Source organism: Apus apus, chromosome 3, assembly GCF_020740795.1.
Source record: "Apus apus isolate bApuApu2 chromosome 3, bApuApu2.pri.cur, whole genome shotgun sequence".
In the NCBI taxonomy this organism is placed as follows: domain Eukaryota; kingdom Metazoa; phylum Chordata; class Aves; order Apodiformes; family Apodidae; genus Apus; species Apus apus.
In genome coordinates, this window is record NC_067284.1 from 85778866 (window position 1) to 85803838 (window position 24973).

The 24973-nt window shown below is 38.1% G+C and overlaps 2 protein-coding genes across 4 annotated transcripts in view; one reads left to right on the forward strand and one right to left on the reverse strand.

The window, feature by feature from the left end:
- The window catches only part of TARBP1 (TAR (HIV-1) RNA binding protein 1), a 35717-nt gene extending 14076 nt beyond the window's left edge, over positions 1 to 21641 (forward strand). For 2 of the 3 annotated variants that reach the window (XM_051614218.1, XM_051614219.1), the window contains exons 14-30: positions 1452 to 1613; positions 3218 to 3411; positions 4114 to 4369; positions 4457 to 4645; positions 7395 to 7594; positions 7729 to 7800; positions 8900 to 9020; positions 10421 to 10531; positions 11044 to 11193; positions 13425 to 13511; positions 14384 to 14580; positions 15767 to 15848; positions 17160 to 17331; positions 17595 to 17786; positions 18593 to 18717; positions 19909 to 20045; positions 21277 to 21641. In XM_051614218.1, coding sequence (XP_051470178.1) covers positions 1452 to 1613; positions 3218 to 3411; positions 4114 to 4369; positions 4457 to 4645; positions 7395 to 7594; positions 7729 to 7800; positions 8900 to 9020; positions 10421 to 10531; positions 11044 to 11193; positions 13425 to 13511; positions 14384 to 14580; positions 15767 to 15848; positions 17160 to 17331; positions 17595 to 17786; positions 18593 to 18717; positions 19909 to 20045; positions 21277 to 21442 — 2613 coding nt within the window. In that variant the 3' untranslated portion in view covers positions 21443 to 21641. Of the gene's footprint in view, positions 1 to 1451; positions 1614 to 3217; positions 3412 to 4113; positions 4370 to 4456; positions 4646 to 7394; positions 7595 to 7728; positions 7801 to 8899; positions 9021 to 10420; positions 10532 to 11043; positions 11194 to 13424; positions 13512 to 14383; positions 14581 to 15766; positions 15849 to 17122; positions 17332 to 17594; positions 17787 to 18592; positions 18718 to 19908; positions 20046 to 21276 lie in introns of those variants that run through there. The other variant, XM_051614220.1, reaches the window with a different exon arrangement.
- A 556-nt stretch (positions 21642 to 22197) lies between these two features.
- Positions 22198 to 24133, reverse strand: LOC127382507 (cytochrome c oxidase assembly factor 6 homolog). Its single transcript, XM_051614229.1, has 2 exons — positions 23752 to 24133; positions 22198 to 22632 (listed from the first exon to the last, which is right to left on the reverse strand). Exons 1-2 carry the CDS (start codon positions 23893 to 23895, stop codon positions 22537 to 22539), a joined length of 240 nt encoding a protein of 79 aa, XP_051470189.1. The 5' UTR covers positions 23896 to 24133; the 3' UTR covers positions 22198 to 22536.
- Positions 24134 to 24973: the final 840 nt, after the last annotated feature.

The following is a 24973-nucleotide window of genomic DNA, read 5'->3' on the forward strand; positions in this document are numbered from 1 at the left end:
AACTTCTGCTAACTTTTTTGGATGAGCACAGTAAGAATACAGCAAAAAAAAAAAAGTGTCTTGACAAGTAGCGTTTAGTGTCTCCAGTCCATATTCCTTGTTTCTTTTCAAATCTAAGGAAATCCTATAGTAAGAAATCATGACTATTGTATCATATACTGTATAGTATCTACTACTACAGTTGTCTACATACCATGTTTGGACACTTTCAGTACTGAGCCTGCTTAGCATCTTTATTGACTGCACTGTGTGTTCTTTGCTGTAGCCAGTGTTTAAGTTTAGATCCCAGAGAAACTTGTGACTTTTGAAGCAAAATGACTTGATGCTAGAGGAGTTTGACCATGTTGAATGTTATCGGAGAACTGCACTGCTTTTTTGGAGGCAAGGAGGTTCATCTTTCCGTGTCTAAAGAGAAGGAAATTAAAAAAAAAAAACATTTACTGACATTTCCAGATGGAGAAAGAGGAATTAGAATGTAATGTTGATGAGGATAATTTTATTTTTTTTGGAAGAAAACAGATTTGAGAGAGAGATTAGTGAAAGTTCAAAAGGAGGCTAATTCTCAAAACATGAAGTAGGAACTTTGAAAGCGAAGTAAAAATAGATGCGGAGTTTCAAGAAGAGAATATGGAATAAGAGAAAGTGAAAAGTTGTAAGATCACTACAGTTCTTATAATTGTGAGCTTTAATTGTGTCATCTTAATTTTTTTATATTAAAAGGCAGAAAACTAAAAATAGAGATTTTAAAATAATACTTCAGTTAAAACATTGCTAATTTAGTGAGAACTGTATTTGGATAGAATGTTGGGAAGAAGAGACAAGACCAGAAGGATTTGAAGAGGCAATTGTAGTGAGGGCATAAACAAAATGTAAAGTTGCATTTTTAGAATTATTTAGAGAAGAGTGAGTAGGCTTCATGGAGAAAGTTACATGGACAAGTGTGCATTCCTGCATAATGAACAGAAGTCAGATTTGCTTCTTGTTTTTGGGAGAGTGAAAAAATTCAGTAAGCTGGAGGAGAAAGGAGAGCATGTGTTTCTGCAAAGGTGGAAACTTGGAGGGGAGCATGGGACTCTGTGGTACTTTCTGAGAAATGGTGTGGAAAGTACAATTCAAAGGGGAAATAAAAGGAAAAAAAATCTGACAGCAGGCAGTCCTCAAAACGTAAGTGCAATGGAAGACTGATGTGAAAGTTGGTCCTGCGTTAAAGCAGAAGTTACGGTTCAATCAGGAGAATTATATTCTCCACGATCCTAAAACTGAAAGAACCTGTAATATGAAAAGTTTTAAAAAATAATTTTAAACATCCCAAAATTAAAGAAAAGGTTGTTCAACCGCAGTGACTACTATTGTTTTCCTTCTGCTATCATTGTTACTGTTAGTTTTGTTTCTTTTCGGTTTAAGTTTCTTCCTCTTAATGCTTCAGTTTACCTTTGTTTCCTCCTAAAAAGGTTGGCGATCTGGATCGTTGTGATCTCTACTTAGCTTTAATTCCAGAGATAGTGAATTTGTGCTTGCAAGTCAGCTGGAAGAAAGTACCTTCTGTCAAGAATTTCATTTTGTCCCTGACAAATGCGTCTATTCGTAATCTTCAGGAGAGAAATTTTGAAGAGGTAACTTAACATTATTTACAACATTAAATATGGATATTAAACTGGCTAATATTAGTTAAAGTAAATATTTCTGTAATGCTTATATAATTATATATAATCTAAATATTATGTAAGATACATAATACTATAGTGTTATATGAAATACGATATATAAAACTTAACATAGATATATTTATTCACATTATATTTTTATTATACATAATAATGTAACTTCATTATAATATAAAATAAAATAATACAAGTTTATGTGAATGTGTATATCCTAGCTCTTGTCTAGTTGACAGTGTAATGGTAGTGTAAAATATTTCTAGTTAAGATTGTTAGTACTTTTTTTTAACATTGCATGTTTTAGAAGTCTGTATAGCTAAAGTAAAACTTTAGTTGTAAAAATAGACTATATGTACTCAAAAGCTTTTTCCTTGAATATGAACTGATCTTACTGAGGAAGTTACTGGTAAATGGAAATGGTTTTTGTATCAATGATCTGTTGAACTTCCAAGCTAGAACATAAAGAGATAAATTTCAGAACTCAGCATTGCTCGGGCTTTTTCCTATAATTACGTTCATTGTTCCCTAGTTCTATGTATTAGGCTAATATATCTGAGATAGATATATTTTCAAAAGTTGAAGAGACTAATAACTTCTACAAAAGGAGGTGATTTAAATTAAGATTTGTTGGGCAGTATAATCTTTGCTATTTTTCTAGATTTAATTATTGGTCAAGAACAGTTAATAGCACATTTAAAATAAAAGTATTTGAAAGTATTTAATTTGCTAGGTTTACTTTTCTAAGGAACAAAGAGCAAGACTTTATTTTTTTCCCTCTGTTAAGTGAATTATGTACTTAATCCAGTAGTTTCAAAGTAAACATTTAATCTTTGAAACTTAGTGTTCCCTGGGGAGCTTCACCAAAGTCTGTTGATTTTGGTGGAGTTACATTGTCATGGCGATTTCTTCAGATGCACATACACAGCATGTCTTCAGTAAGAAAAAAGGAAATGCTAAGTAGTTAGGAATGAGATATTTTCTGTGTTAGAGACAGCTGAAAGTAACTTGATATTTAAATAATACTGAGCTTTTATTACTATTAGGGAGCTATACTGTTGACTTCTTAAAATTGAGACTTTTCATGCCTCTTTGAATATATGTGCTTATCATACAAAATAATCATAAGTGTTGTGACCTTTTAGCCTCTTGGAGCAGTTAACATGTCATATTCCATATTTCAAGAGTCTTGTTGCATTTGGTTTCTCACTATATGGACCTGCTGTCCAGCAATATATATAAACTTCTATTTGGCAAGATAGAAGTGTTTCACCACAGTCGAGCTAGGTGCCTGCACTTAATAAAAAAGTGACTGTAATTTGCAAGATTTGTATTTTTTTCAATGCTTACAACTTGTGATTGATTGCACTGACACAGGCAAGCAAAGCTGTGACGTGCACAGGGTAAGAATATAAGGAAGGAGAAGAATGTGGAGTAGCTGCCTTAGGATGTCTGAAGTGATACGAATGGGAGGATTATCAAATGTATCAGTAGGCTGTTTTTATCATATTAGAAGAAACTGGTGCATGTTTGTTTATGTATGATTTGGTTTTAATTAGGAGCCGAAGCTTAAAGAGCAAATACAAAAAGTAGCTAGCATGGCTTCACTTACAGCAGTTTGTGAGATAATGGATCAGAATCCTGAAGCACACCTTGAATCTCTGCCTTCTGTGCGTGCTCTGAAGAGATTTGTTTCCTTTTCTCCATTAAATGATGTATTAAAGAAGCAATCTTACACTGAAGAAAAAAGTAGGTAGGTCTGTGCTTTACCTTCAGTAATTCTTCAGAATTAATTTTATTACTGTGGAGCAGTGATTAAGATGCTTGCTTTTCTTTTAACACCTGTTCTTGTCCTTTGATAACTCTTCCCTAAAACAAAAATGAAGATTTCTGAACACAAGCTAAGAATTCAGTTACTCTTATGTCTTAACACTCAGGTTTTACAACATTAAAGCAGCTCTACTAGATCAGACCAAAGGTTCTTTTGCTCAGTCCTCTGGTGCTATGAAGCTAGAGCTAACTTTGAACATTGCTTACCTTTATGCCAGTTAAATATGTATACACTGCACAGAGCCCTAGAGTGTAGGCAAGCCAGTTTAAATGGGAATTATTTTCTGTTAGGGAAGAAGGCCCCAGAGTAAGCCTGAGAGCTGAAAAACAAATACTTGGTTAACAAAAGAAGATGGCCAGCATGTAGTAATGTTTCCACTGAATACTCTCCTGGATGTTTGAATAATTAGATTTTCTGAGCCTAGAAATGATTTTTCTGTGTTTTAAAAACTTTATTTCTAGTTTTCTTTTTCATTAACTTGTCCATTCTCTCCTTGAACTTGTGTAAATTTTAGCATCTTGAAGTAGTATAGTGAGTTTGTACACTTAAGCTGTTCCTGGTAGAGTAGGAATGTGCAGGATAAATTAATATGATAAATACTTAAGAATAATTTTCTCCTTACAGCTCCTGTGAAGAAACAGCATCTCAAGGGTGGGGAAAAATTGTTGCACGCTATGTTCATGACCAGTGGGTTTGCCTTCGTTTCCTTCTAAATTCATGTCCATCACTGTCTCAAGAGAATGAAGAAACACCAGAAATATCATTACCTACAACTGAAAGGTCAAGAAACATTCTAGAGTCTGCATTAGAAGCCCTGACTATTCTTCCTTCAGACCAAGTTTTACCTGTGCTTGACTGCATGAAAATTCTTGTTCCCAAGGTAAAATATAAAACAACTGCATGATATCATTAGTCTTGGGGGTGTTTTTTGTCAAATGTAACAACTCTGTCTTCTCTTTGTTCTCAGCTTCTGGATTCAGCAGAATCTCTCTGCATAGAAGCATTTGACTTGGCTTGGAAAATCGTATCCTCTTTGAGCAACACACAGCTAATATTTTGGTCCAATGTAAAAGCTTTTGTTCAGTTCATCTTTGACACTGAGGTTCTGGCTGTTGCTGCAAGTGCAAAGGGTCAAGCATATGCAAAAATAAAAGAGGTCAGTTTAAGAGTTCTTCTTTGGGAAGTGAACATAAATGTTTGGATATGAAAATGTATTTTACTTTTAATTTTTCTTTCAGCTATTTTATTGAATTTTTCATTTCCAAAAAGGTACCAGTCAAGAGAGTGAGAACAAAAGATAATTCTTTTGAGGATAAACAGATAGGTTATTTGTTCTTGTAACACAGAAAATGGCAAGTATGATTTCTCGTATTTTTCAGACTGTTCAATATCTTCCATATCCAGCAAATCAGTTTTTTTTACTCTTTATTTTATTTTTACATTATGCACTTACTCTTCAATATCTTGTTCAAGATTTGCCACCTGAGCTGTCAGAAGCTATTAACATTCTGGAAAAATTATGCCTTTTCCTAACAGTTTAGTCTTTGTGAAAATACCTTTTGAAATGAAAAGTTAGAACCATTCAAAACTTTAATACATGCTATTGAGTAAGTCAAATACTTCTTTAAAGTTGTTTTTTTTCCTCTGGGCATCCAGGTGTAGAAAACATAAAAATCATAGTCATCATAGAGTTCATTTTAATACTATGTGGTAGAGCTCCCTTCATGGTTAAGAAGAGAAAAAATTAATTTTTTACTCTTTTTGTAAGATGAATGCAGATTCCTATACTCCATAAGTTCTTGTGTATGTCATGAATTTTTTTTTCATTTTAAGTCACTAAAACTGCAATTATTACTAGGATGTTGGTTCATCTTGGCTTTATACACTGGGAAGTTGTTTACTGTTTCTTTTCTAAGGAATCTTTCTTGGGTTTTTTTGCTTTTTTATCCTCTGATCAGCAGTTAAATGTTTGTGCAGAACCATCAACAGTGACTGCAGGGCTATTTACCAGAACAGTAATACATTATAAATTAGTTACCAGTGTATATGAATACTTTGGCTTCAGCTCTCATGCCCTGCTTTGCACTGGGAGGGGTTGCAGTTCTGCTTTGAAATCACTGTAGTTAGTTCTGTCCTGGTGTCACACTCGTAACTGAATGAATAGCAAATATCTCACTTTCTTTTCAGCTCAGACAGTCCAAAATTATTTTTTTTAGTAAAATAGAAAAATTGACACTTCTAAGCAATTCTAAATTGCTGTGATATCTCTCTATTAGCCTTAAGTATCTTAAAGTATAGTTCCATTTATTTTTTGTTTTTTTTGAAAACTTGCTTTGAATGAATATTACTGTTGCCTGTTTTAAACAGTAGATAACACTTCACGTTTGTAGTCTTGATGTGGACCCAAACTAAAATATGTATGCAAAGATGGTAAAATATCTCTTCTGGGAATCTTTTAGCTTTTCCGTTTAATGAATGTCTGTAATGGATAATTGTGCTTGGTGTTGTAGTAACTGATGAGCTGTAGTTAGGGCTTTTTAATTTTTCTTTGATCTTGAAATATGTTTAAATTCTTAGTTATTGTCTTAAATCCAGTGTTACTATTTCAAGCATCATGTGAAGGTGTATTTTGCCAATGTTGAGAGTTTTGAGTCTGTGTGACAGCTATGCCGTTGTCTGCAGTGGGACATGCCATGACAGCAGGCATCCAGGAGGTAATGAAGGTCTATTCAACAAAGGGCATCTGGTCGAGCCACTTTCTGCCCCTTCATAAGAAAATGAAGATAAAGTTCCCAAGCAAGTGTCTACTTATATATATTCTTATCCCACTCGTTGGCAGTCTCTGTTGGCATTTGACCCCTTGTGCAATGGCTATATAGTTTTAGCTACAAAGGAAGAAAAAATGTGACTGCCTTATGCTCTTGTCTTTTGAGTAATAGTTAGAAGGGGTGGAACTAAGAGGTATTTTTTAAAAAAGGGAATATTACTATGGTAAAATCCAAAATGGCTTCCACAGAAGTGTCCAGAACATTGTGATCTTAGGCTTCTTTTCTTCTGCTGCTTTTTGCCTTTTTCTTTGTGACTTACTCAGTTTACTTAAATGTCTTAAATTTGTGTAGTGCATGCTGGACTTTGACTATATTAATAAAACAATTGAAAAACACGCCAGGATTTTGAGAGATGTGTAGTAAATGTCATGCTGCTTCTCCCTAAGTGAAACACAACAGTTCAATTTTGGAATTATTAGGAAAGTTACAATGCCTGTCACAGCACTAAAAGAAAAGTTTGAATTCATTGTAAAAAGACAAAGTGTTTCTAAGATGTTGGTTTTCATTATTTTGGCTTTTTTTTTTTTTTTTTTTCCAAAAAGATGTTTCTTCGGACTGTGTTGCTGTATTTCAATTCAGGCTCTTAATTAGGTTTTTTGTGGTTTAAACCTTAGCAATTCAGAACAACTTTCTCTATAAAAAGAGTTATTGTCAAAGAATTGTCATGTTACCAAAAGTATCATTTCAGAGTGGGGAAGAGAAGAAGCTTTGCCTTGTAAGAGCTGTCACACCTTCTGGAAAACCCTTCTCATGGACAGCTCTAATTGATGTTGTCTAAAAAAGTTTGTACGAAAACCACCTGCTCATTCTGAATCTCCCTGTCATCTCCCAAATGCTTGCAATTTGTTAGAAAAAAAATCTTTTGTTAACATAAACATGTCCTGGGCCAATTGTTGCCCATTCACCTGCCATTAAAATCAAGGGATTGTAAGTAGATTGAAGACAGCATTAACCTGAGCAGATCTAGGATGTGGAAGGAGATCAAACCTGCTAAAACATATCACTAGAATATTATTTTATTAATTCTAGCACTTCTGAAAAGTAGATGTTGAGTCTTTTATTTCTTCTTCTTTTCAGATAATTTTCAAGCTCATAGATATGTCCACTACGAAGACTGGAGTTTTCAATGTAGTCCTTAGACATTGCTGTACATCTTGGATATTTCCCACTGTTAACGGGAGAGGTGCCTCGACAAATGCTTTCTTAAATGCTGGAAATTATTGTGAACTTATCACTGAGGCTTGTCTCTTTGGAACTGTATTTAGGAAAGATCAAAGGTGTGAAAAAAAATATTTGTAATTATGTTATTAATAATTTTATGCTCTGTTTTCTTTAAAACTTTGATATAATTAAATAATTTTTGTGTGTTATTCTGCTAATTTTGTTGCTTTGTTTTCTTTCATCCTTCAAGACTTATTCAGGAGGTGCATGCCTTTGTAGAAAATCTTGGAGAAAAATGTGCAGCAAACATTGTTACAGAAAGGTAATGATTTTGAGGATACATCTTACAGTATTTGGTCTGAGTTGTGCCTTCATCATGATTGATGCCACAAATAGGAATGATGCTGGTTTTGAAGTCAACTTTTTATGAGTATATTAATAATCTCCTTAAATACTGCTAAAAGGGATATATATCGCACTACATTCATAATTCAAATTTAAAAATGTACAAAAATACTCAGTACTTTCAGGAAAATGTATCTCATTTCTTAACCTGAATGGAATTGAATTAACTACTTCCTCATTGTTTCACCTCATAAAAGTGATACTTTTTAGGATGCTGATGTGTGTCTCATCATTGTAGAGAAGGCAGTTAAGAAACTTCAGGTTTTGTGTAGCCAGATGTGGAGTTTGGCTTTTTTTAACACTTGTTGTAGGCCTTTTTATCTTGTGTGCTGCCTCCAGTTTTTGAAACGGGCATAACTACTGGATTATTGAACTTTTTTGTAGCATCACTCCCACCTTTTACTCAGTGGAAAGAAGTCAGAAAAGCAGTCTAACATGGTGCTTTGGGAAGTGTTAGTAGTTGCTAAAACCTGAGTTTCTAATAACTTACCACCACTTCTAGGTCAATACTCCAGTATTTTCTCCCAAGAACTTCTTGGTTTCTGAATGCCTGGTTGATACAGTCTGCAGCTACGTGATGCTTTGTTACCTATGATGTCATTAATTCTACTCTTGGCATTAATTATTCCAGATGTCCCTGAATTACTCTTAATAGGAATCAAGTGTTCTGGACTAGAATATTTGACCAAAACTGTAAGCAGGAATTAGTTGTTTTTAATATTACCGTTTACAAAACCTTTTTATGATACAGCTATTTCTACAGAAAAATTATTTTAAGCACTAAGATGCTATTAAAGACCTGTAGATAGAAACAGGGGCAGGTTATCTGGAACTCACTAGTTTTCTTCATCAGCAAGGATGAACAGACCTTAAGATTTCCATTCTGGGTATTTGCATATTGTCTTACTACAGGCAACTTGTTTAAGATGACGATTGGTGCTTTTTGATAATTTAGGAAATTACCTTTTTGTCTCAACAAGAGTTTGATTTTTTTAATTGTTATGATTATTTTACAGTACAAATCGAGATGATCACTATGTTCGGGTTTGTGCCATTAAATTTCTGTGCTTGTTGGATGGATCAAATATCTTGCATAAGACATTTATGGAAGACATTTTCATCAAACTGCTTGATAAAGTAAACTTCATTTCTCTTGGTATATAAATGTCATGTTAGTACCATTATTAAATTATTAAAATGCAAGTTATTTACAGTTGACAGGATGTATTAGAGTTTTTGTATAGCCTGTCTAGATTTGCCCAGTAACTTAATTTTTTTGTTGTTGTGATGAGATAGGAGTCAATTCAGCCAAGCCAAAATAGTAAATATTGTCTTTTGGGTTAATTTCTCTCTTTTTAGTGCATTTCCTAACTTTATGGAACATAATCCAAATTGTAACCATTGTTCCATTTTAAGAATCTTCCTTTAGGCTGCATTTTGAAGCACTGCATTTCACTTCAACAATTGCAGACTAGCTTTTGCATTGAGAGAGCTGTTGTATCCTTAGGAGACCTTAATAAATAGGATTCTAAGAGAAGGCTGGGGTCTGTTTTTTATTTATCGTAGCTGCTTATGCATTGGCACTAGTGCAAAATCAGTGGTAAATTACTTCAGCTGCTATTAGAACAGCACCCATGCATTCTGGTATTAAAGAATTCTCCTTTTGTCTGAAGAACAAGAAATGGGTGGTCCTTCATTCCTGGCAATTAACTACTGGAGAAAAATGCTTGATATGTGTTGTAAGATGTATGAAATGGGAAAAGTGAGCCTTAAAAGTTATTTCCTTACTTAAATATGAAGTGTAGACATGTAAAAATACAGTGTATTTGCATTTTAATATTAACATTGGACTTGGATCACCAAAAAAATTTTTTTTTAAAAGTTGAGGAAAAAGTTTTGGATGTCAAGGTTTTGAAGGCAAAAGCAGAGTGCCTAAGGAAAGAATAAAACCTGTATGAGAATGTGAATTTCAAATGTTGTTAAAGCTCCATTTTTCTTACCTATTTTCTTTCACATAAAACATCACAGAATATTAATTTCTGTCTCAAAACCAGAGCTGTAGTTACAAACTGCTCTAATTGGTAGCATGACTAAACCCCTTTTAAAATGTAGACATTAAAGTAGGTATGTTTTAAATTATACTAATCTCTTCAGTTAGGATCTTTACTTCTTACGTAATTAAATTACAGCTTGAGTCTTCGTGCTCCATTATATGTAGTATTATTTTAAGTGATCATATACGTGGGTGCTGTAAATTCTTCAATTTTCTGCTGTTTGAAGTCGTGATAGCTAACATTTTTGTTCTCTTAAGTAAAAATACTAAGTAGAATCATGTATTTTTCAACTTTTGGAACTTCTCACAAACAAGCTTCAAAGTTTAATTCTAAATACATGAAATAAATATTTATTTTCCTAACTTTACATTAATGCTATACTAGCTGCTCAGTAGATGCTGCTTTCTCAGTACAGTGAAGTATATTTCCATATATTCGATTTTAAAGGAAGACTAGGTAATAAACCTTTTAATTTGCTTTTAGGATGAGTTGGTATCCAGATCTAGAACACGATACTATGCAAACTCTTTACATCATAGAATTAAAAACCGAGTATGGCAGACACTCCTAGTTCTTCTTCCAAAGCTTGACCAGGTATTGCTTTTCACTGTAAATTCTTAAATAAATACATGCTTTCAATAATAATAATCTGATGCTATGCAAACTGCATATCTTAAATTTCAGCAGGCTATAAAAGGCGTGTAATCTCTGTGGCTGATGTAGAAGTTTTGTGTAGTTTGATTATTTCCATCTGAACTCATGGACTTCTCATGCATTTCTAGAAATCACTGAAAATTGATTCTTGAATTTGTAAATTAGAGGAGACTAGATTGTTCCTGTTAAAACTAGCTAAACCTCTGTACTGACTGTCTCGTTTAATGCTTTTAATTCAGTAAAAATGTTTGCTACTTTATGAACACACAGAATAAAGTATTTTAAAGTAGAATACAGAAATTAGATGGTTCTGAAGTGTGTTCATCTGAGTATTAAAAATATTTCTAATACTACCTTAAAGCAGAGAATGTTCTTTTTTAATTTGAATTTTTTTCTTCATGGAAATAACATTTAACAATACACTAAATAATTACCTGGTTTTGTTTTCTCAGAGTTTTTTGTGTAGAACCCTTGACAAAGTTTTCCAGGCTGGATTTGGTAACAATCAGGCATCTGTGAAATACTTCATAGAATGGATTATTATCTTGAGTCTACATAAATACCCCCAGTTCCTTAATAAATTCTGGGATTGCTTTTCCTATGTAAGTAAGAAACTTGGCATTTGCTTGAAGAGTAACTTGAACAAAGAGGTGACAGTTTGTCTTCCTATATGTTATTTTCTGTGTATTCTGATTTTCCTTTGGAAGTCAGGGGTTGTTGAGCAGATTGAATTATCCTGGAAGTGAGTCTGGACTATAGTCTGAGACATTTAGACATTTGTGATCCAGAATTGGCTGAGGACAAGCAAATTCTTCAGTTGAGATTCTTCCTTTTATATTGTACTGCTCTGGTCAGAGTAGAGCTGGCATAGTGAGTTGGGGTATTCGTGGCAGTCGCCAGTGTGAGAGCCATCAGGAACATGTGGATGCCCTAGATTCTGGGTTTGGGAAGATGCTGCCAGTTCACTTGAGGTTTACACACCCTGCTTTTGTCTTCTGCATAATTGTATTTGTCAGTGGGAACATGACTTGCATAACATACTCAAATTGCAGCTTTTTGTATGGACTTGGAGTTCTTGGCAGTGGAGTTTTGTGATGTGGTTCCAAAACTGGAGGTGGGGTTTGAATTACATTTGGGCTGAGTAGAAAATGTATGTATTTGCATCTCCTCTAGTCTATAGGAAGACATGACTTGCAGTGGTGCCTGTGCTGAAGCTCACCACTCATAACAGTTAAATGTAGGTGTCATCTTGCTTATCAAATACCCCAGTTGCTACTGAAGGGTTTTTTTAAAATCCAAACAGTAGGACAAGAATTAGAATTAAATAGAAGAATTGGAAAAGTGCGTATTTAGATGTTTTGCCCCAAAACAGGCATGTCTTTAAATACTGCTCTGAATCAACAGTGCTTGCTACTGATGTGTATTGTGGTTTTTGTTGCCTTTCGGGGAAAGGCGTGACGACCTGGTTCAAGAACGGCACGGCGGCCAACCCCAGGCCGCTCGGTCCATCAGCTCACAGACACCAATGTGGTGGATGGCAAATGGCGTTTATTAGTGTTTACCGCGGTGTTTATATGAGTTAGGTCTGTGGTGTCACTTCCGTCTGCTTACATCGTGAACTAAGTGCTATTGGCTATTAGGAGAGGGGCCTTATCTTTCCGTACAGCGCGAAATCTTCCGGCCGCCGGACCCTAACTACCCACAGGTTTTTTAAATTTTCTTAGTTTTTTCTGCACGGGGGAAGAATTTCTCTTTCAGTTTACAATTTATACTATTTTTAAAATGCGTAAAGATGGCATGTCATGCCTATCTGAACTGATGAAAAGTGCTGTAAGGGGTATATAACCTCTTTCTATTTCAGGGTTCCTTCTGAGAGCTCAGGCAGTTGGGATTGCTGTCATCTTAGTAGATGAAAATCTATTAGATCAAAATGGTCTTACGCTGATAACAAATGAACTGAATCACAGACTATTCAAACAATCAGAGAACATGTAGATTTAAGAAAAAGGAATACAGATTGTATTTTCAGAGGCTATCCTAGGTAACAGTGACTCTCAAAAGAATTGTCAGGATTATATTGAAAAATAAGCTGAACTTGAGCACACAGTGCAATGCTGTGACAAAATAGATTAATAGGAAGCATTTCACTACAAGCCCTTGTAAAAAGCCCCTCCCCAGCTTTCCTGCAGGCCCCCTGCAGGTACTCGAAGGATGCTGTAAGATCTCCCCAGAACCTTCTCTTCTCCAGGCTGGACAGCCCAAACTCTCTCAGCCTGTCTTCACAGGAGAGGTGCTCCCAGCCCTCTGATCATCTTTGTCGACCTCTTCTGAACTCATTCCAAGAGCTCCATGTCATACTTATGTTGGGGGCTCCAGAACTGGACACAGTACTCCAGGTGGGGTCATACAAGAGCAGAGCAGAGGGGGAGAATGACCTCCCTTGACCTGCTGGCCATGCTTATTTTCATGCAGCCCAGGACACAGTTGGCTTTCTAGGCTTCAGATGCGCTTTGCCAGCTCATGTTGAGCTTCTCATTAACCAACAATCCCAATTCCTTTTCCTCAGAGCTGTTCTCAGTCCCTCCCGCATCTTGACCATACCACACAGCTTGGTGGTGCAAGCAAACTTGGTGAGGGTGCACTCCATTCCACTGCCCGTAATATTAATGAAATATTAATATTATTAACTTGGGGTTGTAATAAATTTTGCTGTGGAAACAAATATTTTTTTTATTGGTGTTGATATTGTTGCATCTGCAGCACATGCTGTGAAGATTTATAGGGTATACAAATGTTTTTTGTATGCATGTTATTAAATTCTCTTTTGCTTTAGGATGAAGAAAAGCTTAAAACAAGCATCTGCACATTTCTATCTGTGTTATCACACTTTGACATAGTTCTTCAAAATACCTCAGAGAAGGTAAGTTTGACTACAAGTTTTACTCTTTATTTAGTTTCAGAGTCTATGGATTTCTGAAATAAAAACCGTTTTTGCAGTCTAATTTCAAAATTTTTTTAATACCTACTCCCTACTAGGCCATCCTTTGGTATGGAAAACACTAACTCTTCCTGTAACCTCTCTTAACATACTGGACTCAAGAAAACTAGCTAAATGGCAGATGTTCTGGATACATAGGCCTGATTACCTGGGAGTTTTTCTAGAATAGCTTCTTCAGTTTAGAATAAACATGGATGCACCTGGGTTTGTTTTTCTAGCTGTTCTTGTTTAGCCTGCATTAAATTGAGCAGAGATAGATAACCTGGAAGAAGGTGATCTTTCTATAGGATAGCAGCACTGAAGTACGGAGTACTTTGGCAATATTTAGTCCATATTACATTTAGAATTATTTATTTGGAATTCTCAGGTTTCTTAATTGAACTTTAAAATAGACAAACACAGTCAGATGTTACATTAGATCAACTACTTCACATTTGTAGCAATACAGTAATTTCTGTAATATTTTTTACTGTTTACATACGTTTCAAGATCAGCTTTCTAAGTGCTAGAGAATCAGAAGTTAACAGAGGCTTCCTTGTATGCAGAAACATAATTTGCAAACACAATAAATACATTTTCAAAACACCATTGGGGCTTTGGGTCTGAAAAGGAAGAACGGAAATCAGGACCGTGTTCAGAAGCCTGTATTTGCACATATACTGTTAAAGCTTTGGACTTTCTGAAAGGCTTTTTTTTGAGGAAACCACTGTTCCTTGGGCCACTCTTGATTTTCTACTTCTGAATGGTATGTTAAGGCTTAACATAAATTCAATAAATTTGTCTTTGTTTTTTAGAAGCCAGCTTTGAAGAAAGCCCTCATTGTTGTTCTGCAATGGTGTTTCAACCATAATTTCAGCGTTCGTCTTTATGCATTAATTGCCCTTAAAAAAGTCTGGTCTATGTGCAGAATGTTGCAAGTGCAAGAATTTGAAGCTCTGACACCAGTTATTGAATCTAGCCTTCAACAAGTGGAAAACATGCATGGCACAGGGTTAGTAACATCTTTTTGACTGACAAGTTAATATTGTTTTTCTGAACCATTTGGAGCAACTCAAATTTTCCAAAAAAAACCAACCAAACCCACATGATAATTTTATATCTGTTTGGTTTTTGTTGTTTGGGCTTTTAGTTTGTCTTGGCTTGGGCTTTTTTTCTGGGGGGGAGGGAAGAAGGGGAGAGGTGGGTAGTTATTCTGTTTAGGAAAACCCCAAGACTTGGAAATTGAAATCTAACTATCAGCAAAGAAAATGAAGTGATGATTCAGTGTAGCATTACAGTCTGAAAGTACAACAGGAAAAAATCAAGGCATGTTTGAATGATGCTTAGTTTAGGGGCAGGGTAAAAAACAGACAGTCAAGAGAGGTTAATTTCCTTACTGGTTGGGTTTTGAAGCAATACAAATCATTCTTCCAAACTTCCTGGTACCAGTAAATTCTCAAATATAACATCTGAAATGTGTTGTCAGTGTTAGTATTTGAAAAGGCTTCTATGGGAGAAAAATGGATAGGGAAATTAATTTTGGGTGATGAGTGAATGAGCTTTATAGAAATGGTTCTATGCTTACGGATTTGAAAATACAATTCAGTTAAATTTTGTACAACCTGTGTGCTTGTATCCTCCTTTTTAACCCTGTTTTTTTTGAGTAATTTAGAATAGTTTAGAATATCTGGCTGTTGCCAGCCAGTAGAAACTTGGGGCTGCTGCTGATAGGCTTTTTTTTTTTTTCTCTTTTTGAGAACATGTGTATTCATTTCTCCAGTCACAGTCACTGTTAAATCACTCATGTCAAGACACAAGATGGAAAAAAACCAGCAGAGGACTAGTCTGTCTTTATTTTTTTAATTACGGCTAAAAGTTGTCACTGAACCATAAGCTAATGTTCAGTTTGCTTCAGATGCCTAGATGGGATACCCTTTCATGTGAAACTTGCTTCTTGCAACACTAGAATTTGAAGACATGTTTTGGGCCTTTCTCGAAACATAAATAAAACTTCCCCAATGCTGATTTTTTGTTTTTGTTTTGTTTTTTAATGGGTCTCTGCTTAACTGTTAAGGTATTTTCTTTCCTATACAATAATATAGTAAATATGAACAGGTCAGGTTACTTTATCCCAATTGACAAAAAAATGTAATACATTGCCTGTTTTGTACATCATGCATTATGTTCTGCAATTGCAGGAATGCTAAAAGGAACTGGCAGCGAATCCAAGATCACTTCTTCTTTGCAACATTTCATCCACTTGAGGATTATAGTCTAGAGGCAAGTCCAAGGCTATTGTTCATCACTGTATTTGTGTACTTTTACAACTAGTTTTCTTATTTTTGTATGATCTAACATAGGATGAATAATGATCAACTATTATTCATATAAAATTCTGAAAAATTGCTTCAACTAAATTGTGATGGATTTTAGGCTAAGACTGCAGCTTAATTCTCTAATTATTTCTGTGTTAAAAACCTAAGTCAATTAAGAGGAGATATGTGTGATGAATGTGCTTATCTGTGTGGGAGTTAATCGGGTTTTACTTCTGTGCCTGGAAAAGTTACTTTTAATAACTGAAGAGCATCTACTTAATCACATGTAATTTGTTAGGGTTTTTGAGACATCTGTTCTTAGGAGTAGCTTGAGGTTGCTTAACAAAATTTTCTTGTGAACAGGGTACAATTACATAACTCTTATGGCATCTTTTTCAGCTGTCCTTTTTGTTATAGCTTAAATAACTGAGAGCTTAATAAACACTGAGGCAAGGCAGACAAAAATAAGGGTGCAGATAAAAATAAGAGAGGAGCTAGGCTGAAAATGGAAGATAAACATGAATGTGGAAAGAGGAACATGTTTTGGCACAAACATTGCTGTCTTCAAGAGACATTTTAACTGATATTCCTTAAGTATGCTGGATACGACTTTGCAAAATCAGGAAGTTAAAATCATGAACCAGTTAAGAAACAAAACAAAAGAAGGCTAATAACTTCTTAAGTATTTAACTGTGTTCAGGGTGCATCTTCAGCTTCATCTTGAGGGTACATGGGGATAAACAAAATGTCTGGATTTTAAACTCATCTTACACAGCCTTTCCCTTGGTGTGTGTTTGTTCCTCCTTGCTAAGTTGTGGTTAGCTGCATCAGTACTGCTAAGTTGGATTTTACCATTAAATTGTAATGCTTTTGACTGTATTGCTTTTGACACTTTATCAGTCCTCATTTTTCACTAGAAGGTCATAAGAGCATCTGAAAACCCTTCAGTGTTATGTGTAAAACATTTTCACAAAGCCTCTGTGCTGAGAAGCATAGCATTAGTTCTTTGCTGTTTGAAATTCTAGAACAGCAATCAATGCAGATAGTTAAAAAAAGTCTAATCAGATAGAGGCAGAGACTAGATTTATGAAAACTTGAGATTGCACTGTATGTAAAGTGCTTTGAGAGATACATTGAGTGCCAAGAAAAATAAATATTAAAAGAACAGAACTCTAGATGAAAGATGCGTATGATAAAATTACCAGATATTAAACAATTATCTTTTTTTGTTTACTGTAGTGGTGCTTTTTTCCAATAGCACTTTGTTGCATTGCAGACAATATTTTACACTCTTCCCCGCCTTTCGGAGCTTGCTGAGGATGAATGGATCTCACTCTCCAAATTTGACAGATTCACGGACATTCCTTTGCCACCAACATTTCAGTGGTACCACTCTCGAGCAGAACTTCTCGATCTGAAACCAAGTGACTGGTCTCAGCAAGACATGGGTAAAATAGAGCTAATCTATATTAAATGTCATTATTTGTATGTAGTAGGTGTATATACCTGTGTTCAATCTGCTCTCTGTGGTTTTCGGCTGAAGTAGCCTTGTGTCCAAGTGAGCAGAGAATATACCATAAACTAGATTACTACCATAAACCATAAGATTACTAACAGTGTCTTCAGTATTGACATTTAGACGATCTTCTTTACTGAAGCAGTAGTTTCACTGCCACTTGCATATCCATACGAATAACGCTTGTTTTTATAGGTTCAAATTCAGTTGAAACAGATGGCCAGACTGAATGGACTGATGTTCAGAAAAAGATAATACCCTGGAAGAACAGTACTCCTAGTTCAGACCTGGAAATGGTATTTCAGGATCGTGCTGCTAAACTGGGTAAATCAAACAGCAGACTGATTGTGGTAGCTTCACTTATTGATAAGCCTACCAATTTAGGAGGTAAGGTTGATTGCACATTTTTTAACTTTTATTTTTAGACTTTAGAGCCCACTTGGATAATAAGAATTAATTTTGTCTTATGTTGATAATTAGGATATTATTAGCGAAATAGATAAATATCCTGCAAAAAAAAAGGTAAATGAAAATAAGTACTACCTGTTTCAGAAGAAGTGGTCTTACATTAAAAAACCCCAACTATTTACACATAGCATGCAGTAATTAACTAGAACTTTGGTGTAAATCATGCTCAGTTTCTTGCTGTTTTTATATTCTTTGTCACAGTTGAGTTTTTCAACTATGTAGACCTGCTGGTTTCTCATGACGTTTAGACAGGAAAGTGTCCATTCCTGATTTAAGTACTCCTCCACAATATTGTGCATGCTGTGATATAATAAATCCTACGAATACTTTATTGCATTGTGCTCGCTGTTGTCAGCAGTTTAAAAAACTGCAGTGGGACTGCTGATGAAAAATTAGCCCACAAGCTGGTGCTGTCTGCATTATAATGCTGTAATATGTCTTTCTCTCAAGCCTGGCACTGGATTTTGAGCTTAAGCTTGTGTATGTGTCCATCCAGCTCTGCTGAGGCTTTTACACTGACCCCTTTGTGTAACTAGTATTGTAGAAGTACATTGTCAGACATAGTGCTTTTATGAATTTTATCTTTCTGCTAAGTTACAAAACTATTTTGTAAATGGAAGATGATGTGACGTGGAACAGATGTAAGAAGCACTTGAAAGTAATTAAAAATAGGGGACTAAAGTAACCATTCCTCACAAAAATCACTCTCATTCTTCTGTTTGTAGGTTTATGCCGTACAAGTGAAATATTTGGGGCATCTGCACTAGTTGTCGGCAGCCTTCATTACATACAAGATAAGCAGTTTCAGCATCTTAGTGTTTCTGCAGAGCAGTGGCTCCCCCTTGTTGAGGTGAAACATTTTAATAGATAAAACGTGTACTGTACCTCTTCATAGAATCACAGAATCTTCAGTTAATCAGCTGCATAATTGGGAGTCCTAATTTTTTTCTCTTGCAAAATCAACTTTTTATTGAACAGAAGCTTCCTGACAGAAGTCAACAGACTTGATCTTGAGTATTTTGGAATAAACTTTTAATTTCTAATTGCTGTCATGAACTGATGATGTGAGCTGTCATTGTTAAATCTTACTGTGTTTCATAGTGGTGTGTTGAAATTTTGTACTTATTTATTTTATATTTATAAATTTATATTTATTTATAAAAGTTGAACACCACTTCATCTATCTAGCTTGGTCTGTTGCTTTTGGTAACTTAGTGGGGATGATTGAGTTTGCCTGAAGCTAACTTGTGACAAGCTTTTAGAACCTATTGTCTAGCTGATATATATGAAGGTTTCAACCTGTATGTTCAGTATTTGGTAGAAAATATGTTTGTGATATTTTATATTCATTGTTTTTTTCAGTATCAGCTTTGTTTGTTGTTTGAAAATTTCAGTTCAGATTTTTGGTTTTTCCAACCTTGTGTATTTTCAGCCTATTAAGGTTTTTCTTCAGAACAAGGTACTTGTAGTATGTTTTGCCTAAATCAGAATGCTGATGGACAGATGTTGTCATGCCTAGCCTTTGTACAGAAGTGTACTGGTGATAAGAGTTCCTGTTGCATGAAGAAATTGGCATTTGCTACAATTAAGCAGCTTAGTAGGGTGAAGACAACTAAGAAATTCTTCACTGCGAGCTATCACAGCTTGTGTAGTGCAGGCATGGAAGGCAACTCGCCCTCAGTACCAGCTATTCTATTATTTTGGGAAGAGATTCCAGGTTAAATAACAACTAGGCACCTTGTCCCTGTGCAAGAGTGATTCTTTTACATTCAGATGTATTCAGCTTTTACCTGTCAGAAGCATACAAAAGCCTTTGTTCCTTGTATCCGTGGAGTGCACTTTTGTGGCATTACTCAACCTTTTGTGCTATTGCTAAAGAGCTTTTAAAATAGCACACTGTGTATATGGACAGAGTCTTTGGGGATAAAAGTCATTAACCTTAAAAACAGTCTAAGTAAATTGGTTTTTACAGTAACTTCAGATGTGTATACACGGCAGTATTTAAATAATTTGTATCTTTCTCTCTGCTTTTGATGGACAGGTGAAACCTTCTCAGCTCGTTGATTATTTGCAGCAGAAAAAAACAGAAGGTTACACTATTATCGGTGTGGAGCAGACAGCTAAAAGTTTTGATCTTACAGAATATTGTTTCCCAGAGAAGTCACTGTTACTGTTGGGGTAAGAACACGCATTTCTCTGTAAATCTACCTCTTGCAGTCCATCCCTTCTACCAGAGTTTGGTTGTATGAAACCCAAGTGACACTGGTAAAGGTGGGTTTAGAAAAAGTGATTCTGGGAACTGCAGAACTTGGCTTTGTGTGCTGAGGAGTGGCAAGTACTGAGTGATCCTTCTGCTTATACTTAATAACCTATCCATACACAACTCTTGTGGGTTTTTTTATGGGTGGAGGTAGCAACAAGATGGATTATAGTTCTCCAGATGTGATGGAGGTGTCATCTGTTCACTTCAGTAACCTGGGGTCCTGGAGCTCAGTGAGGAGCGGGGGCTGCCCGTTTGCCCTGCAGAACTAGTGAGGGCTGGGGTGGAACTGAAGGAGCATGCGTAGCTGGGAGAGGCTTTAAAAATAAATGATGAGGCACAGGATGAAGTAGCAAGTTTTTGCAGTAAAAGTAGAGGCTGGGAGGACTTAGAAGAAAAGCCATAATCAATTTCTATAGACAGGCAAGCCTCAGATGTGACAAATCTAGAGAAAAGTGCCAGAAAGCCACTGGAATTACTGGGCCACTGAGACTGGGAGGGTCTGCCTGTCAATCCTTTTAGGACAAAGTGGGCAGAAATATCTGTTTTTCAAACCTTTTTTATATGTATCTCATCTTCAGAATGGAGTTCACATAATAATTTTGTTCTTTTCTAATTAAGAAGTTTTAATTACTGATGACCTTTGGTATTTGCTGGTGTGCTCATTCTGAAGAGGTGAAACATTTACATTTCAAGACTTCCCTCTGTTTTGATATTCCCTCATACTGAGACCTCTCTGAATGGGAAGCTGGCAGTTGAGCTTCCCTGCTGTCCCTGCAGCTTCACGTCCTGGTCACTTCCTCTACAGCTGGCTGTTTCACTACATAAGGATAGTTTTGAAATCAAGGCAGAGTGGGAGTCCTTACGTTGGGTGTTCAGCTATTGCTGGACCACTGAATTAAAGACTTAAGTGCTCTACCACTTTTCCTACATCAAAGCTTAGACAGGTTTCCCATGTTTTCTTTGTATCTGCAATGTATTATGCCTTTTAAAAAAATATAATACTTTATTGTCCTCACCAGTTGTATTGAGGACAAATGCCCCATTTGTGTATTTTGATGCTGCTGTGACTTTTGCATCTGCTGCTTTCTGGAATACTTTCTGGAACAACTGTCTGCTTTTGCCTGATAGAAGTTACTTCTTTACTAGAAACGAACATGAAGGAATCCCAGCAAACCTGATTCACCACCTGGATGTCTGTGTGGAAATTCCGCAGCAGGGTATTATTCGATCCCTCAACGTCCATGTAAGCGGAGCTCTGCTGATTTGGGAGTACACAAGGCAACAAGTGATCAAGCAAAACCAACAAAAATAACTGCCAAGAGTTTCGTGCCTTATAGTACAACTGGGTGACTGACTGTGGTGCTATGGATCAGAAAGAAACTCAGGGTGAATGAGGACTCTTGACTTTTGCATGTTTTGTTCTCTGTAGCTCAGTCTGACTTTTAAATGCCTTAATACTTTACCTCCTTAAGTAAAACTGTTGTGTTGGAAATAAATATATTTATATTGCATGTGGTGTGTGTGATTTTTCTATTAGAACATCAGCATAGTACCATAAACAATCCCAAACTAAAACACAACATTTTTACTGCAGTTACTTCAAGTGTGATGACCATGGTTCAAGTTGAAGTGGTGCCTTCCTATAATCTCACTCAACACTTACTGTAGCCAGAGTAAAGTATATAATACCTCCAGCATCTAGTTACACTATGTAATTTTTGCAAGGTAAATTCACATCAATAAAAACTACCTGTGCTGTCCCGTTTGAATGTCTTCCATGGCCAAGCTTACTAATCCTTCTGTAAACAGTCTGTATCTTCAGTGGACTTGAATCATAGTAAATAGCTGCCACAATTCTAACAGAGATACCAATTGAAAATTGACTTATATGAAAATTCCTATTACTTACAAAAATATTAGTGTACTCAAAATATGTAAATGGCATACCCTATGCATGGCATGCATTAGGTTTTCTAATGCCTGCTGTTTCATAAACTGATGTCTGACACGAAATGTATTTTAAAATACTTGGTAAATAACAAATACAAATTACATTATATCACCACATTCTTATGATGAACTTACTGAAAGACAATTTTATTGTTTCTTTAGAATATGTACATTACAATTAAATAACCATTTATTCCTCTGAAACCATTTGAGTAATCATATGTTGAAAAACTTAATTTGTGAATGCTCCTGCACCAGATTTCTTTGACTTAAAAAAAAGCTGTCCCTGACCACCTTTTTTCAGCAGATGCATGAGACCTTGCACCAAGAGAGGCAGCCTGCATTTCAGGGAGATGGTCAGGTTACCAGTTCTTGGGTTCAAGCAGCTTCTGTCACTTTCTCATGCTTCTTCCTTCCACAGTTGTTCTCACCAGACTTATTTTGAGAGCGGAGCACCTAAGATTTCCCAGCAGCATCTGAAGGATGAAAGCCTTCTGTTTCAAGCTTTTTTTTATATTTTAAAAAGTCTCTTCTTCTATCAAAGTATTTAACCTGATTGAAAATAGAAAAGACATTCATCAGAAGAAACCAGCAAAGGGGGCTTTGTTCATCACAAGACTAATGAATAAACAGCCTTTGATCACTGAACCTGAGGATTTCAACTGAAGATGCTAGTTAGGAGTTTCTCGCTCTATTGAAGACCAGGCAGGTTGGGGTGTGTTTGGTTTTTCTGTTTTGTGGGTGTTTTTATAATTTTGAAGGTGAACTCCACATTCCTGTAATAACCACTCCCATTGCTTCCACAGACATCTAATAAAAGTAATTTTCTATTTACTATTTTCACTGCTGTGAACAGACTATTGGTAACAAAAAGATAAATCCATCAATTTTTCTGTGGTGACAGACTATGTGACTTCTGAACGCAGCTAGAGCCACTGATGTGTTTGGTGCAAAGCACTAGCAGATGAAACCACCACTACTAGGGATGACAGAACTGCAGTGCTGAAAAGTGTAAGTCAGTACAGCAACTGTGGACCTGTTTGTTTTTTCTAACTGACTTCAGTCTACTAGCTCCAACAGGGGACTGTTCAGCTCCTCAGTCACCACTGTTACTGAACAACACTTTAAAAACTGTAGCTTCGTCTCAGAAAACCAAAAAGCACACAGGAAGGGGTTACACGTTGGCAGGCTGCTGACCACGGCGTCACACTGCACGAAGAAGGGTACTTCTGTGCACAAGAACTTACTGGATGCCAGTCTGAAGACGCCACACGGCCTGTGTCAGCCCTTCCGTATCAGCCTTTTCTCGCCAGTAATTCCTGTGCGCTTCTAAAAGCTTCCAGCTACCTTTTGGAACTTTTTAAATCATTAAACAACAAGCCTGCATGCTGGCATAGTAGCGCGTTTAAGTGGAAGTCTGAGATGAGCTTTTCCTTTCCCTTCATACTACTTTTTGTCATGCCCGGGCCAGTCAGGCTCTGCTCAGGAGCTTCTACCTTGCCGGCACGACTGACGGAACGCAAACCTCGCTACGTCTGGGGAGGCCGCAGCACAAGCAGCAGCAGCACAGGCAGCAGCAGCACAGGCAGCAGCAGCCGCAGCTGCCCTCATGAGGGAGGGCACGGCCTCCCGGGCGCAGAGCTGCTCCGGGCTCGGGACGCGGCTGCTCACCCACTGCTGCGGACACAGCGCCTCGAAGGATCCCCGCAGCTTCTCGCACCGGGAGGCATCCTCGCCGTGGCTGTCCAGGCACTGCCAGAACTCGTCCCGGGCGCCCCAGCAAGCCTTCCTCTCCTGCATCGTCGGCGCCGACATCTTCCCCGCCCACCTGCGCACACCAACGGGCTGGGCCGAGCGCGCCTCGGCCCCGCCGCCGGCCCTCCCCGCACCTCGCCGCTACCGCAGCGAGGCCCCACGCCGCCCCGCCGGCAGGGAAGGGGTGTCGGGGCCCGGGACACGCACGCACCGCCCCGCACCGCGCTCACCCGCCCGGCCTGGCGCGGCGAAGGTCGCGCTGCGGAAGCGCCCGGGCGCGGCGCTGCCCCGTGCGCAGGCGCGGCCGGAGGGGCGGGCGCTTGTCCCGGCGACCCCGGGGCGGGGGCTGCGGGCGCGGCCGGGGCTGCCGGCCCCTCCGCGCGGGTCCTTCGGGTGCCCCGCCCCGCTCAGCCGGAGCTTGCGGAGGGCGCGGGCTTCGCGGGCAGCGCCGCTCCGGAGAAGTTCCTCGCGATGGGCCCCGTCGGGAGGTCCAGCTGGGGCTCAAAACGAGGGAGGAGAACTGGTTCAGCCCGGTGGAAGAAAAATGTGCCCGTAGTAGCGGCGGTAAAATAAGCCCGGGGGGCAGGCGGGTGGGCCCTGCTGGGCCCGGCCCAGCGGCAGCAGCTGCGCAGGGCCGGGGAGAGGCACCCGGGGCCGGGCTGTCCCTCGGGCCTGCCTGGCAGCCGCTGGCCTTTCCCTCTGGGGAGCAGCGCCCGCAGCCCCGGAGCAGGCAGTTCCCCGGCAGCGCGGAGCGGCTTGGCGGCTCGGAAGCGGCGGCTCCGGGAAGGACGAGGCTCGGGCGGCGGAGAAGAGCCGAACCCGAGCGGGGCTGAGCGCCCGGCCGCCCGCAGGCTGGTGCCTGGTGCCTGAGGCCGCTCGGAGCGGGGCTGGCTGCCGGCCCGGAGCTGGGCGTGCTCCCCGGCCCCAGGGCCGCCCTGGCTGCTGGCGGTGGCCGTGCTCCCCCCGCTGTCCTTGCAGCTGCCTCCCTCCTCTCAGTGCGAGGAGAGGTATTTTAAGGGGAGGCCGAGGGTTTGCACTTCGTCAGCAGAGCCCTTGTGGGGCAGCCATCGCAACCAGCTTCAGAGCCTTGCAGCTCTATACTTCTGGGAGTTTCCTGAAGCTCCCTTTGTCTGTCAGA

Coding starts and splice junctions, on each gene's coding strand:
- LOC127382507 (XM_051614229.1), bottom strand. CDS start 23,895: ATGTCGGCGCCGACGATGCAGGAGAGGAAGGCTTGCTGGGGCGCCCGG. Junction 22,633..23,751: donor CGCTGTGTCCGCAGCAGTGG/GTGAGCAGCCGC, acceptor ATTTTCAATCAG/GTTAAATACTTTGATAGAAG.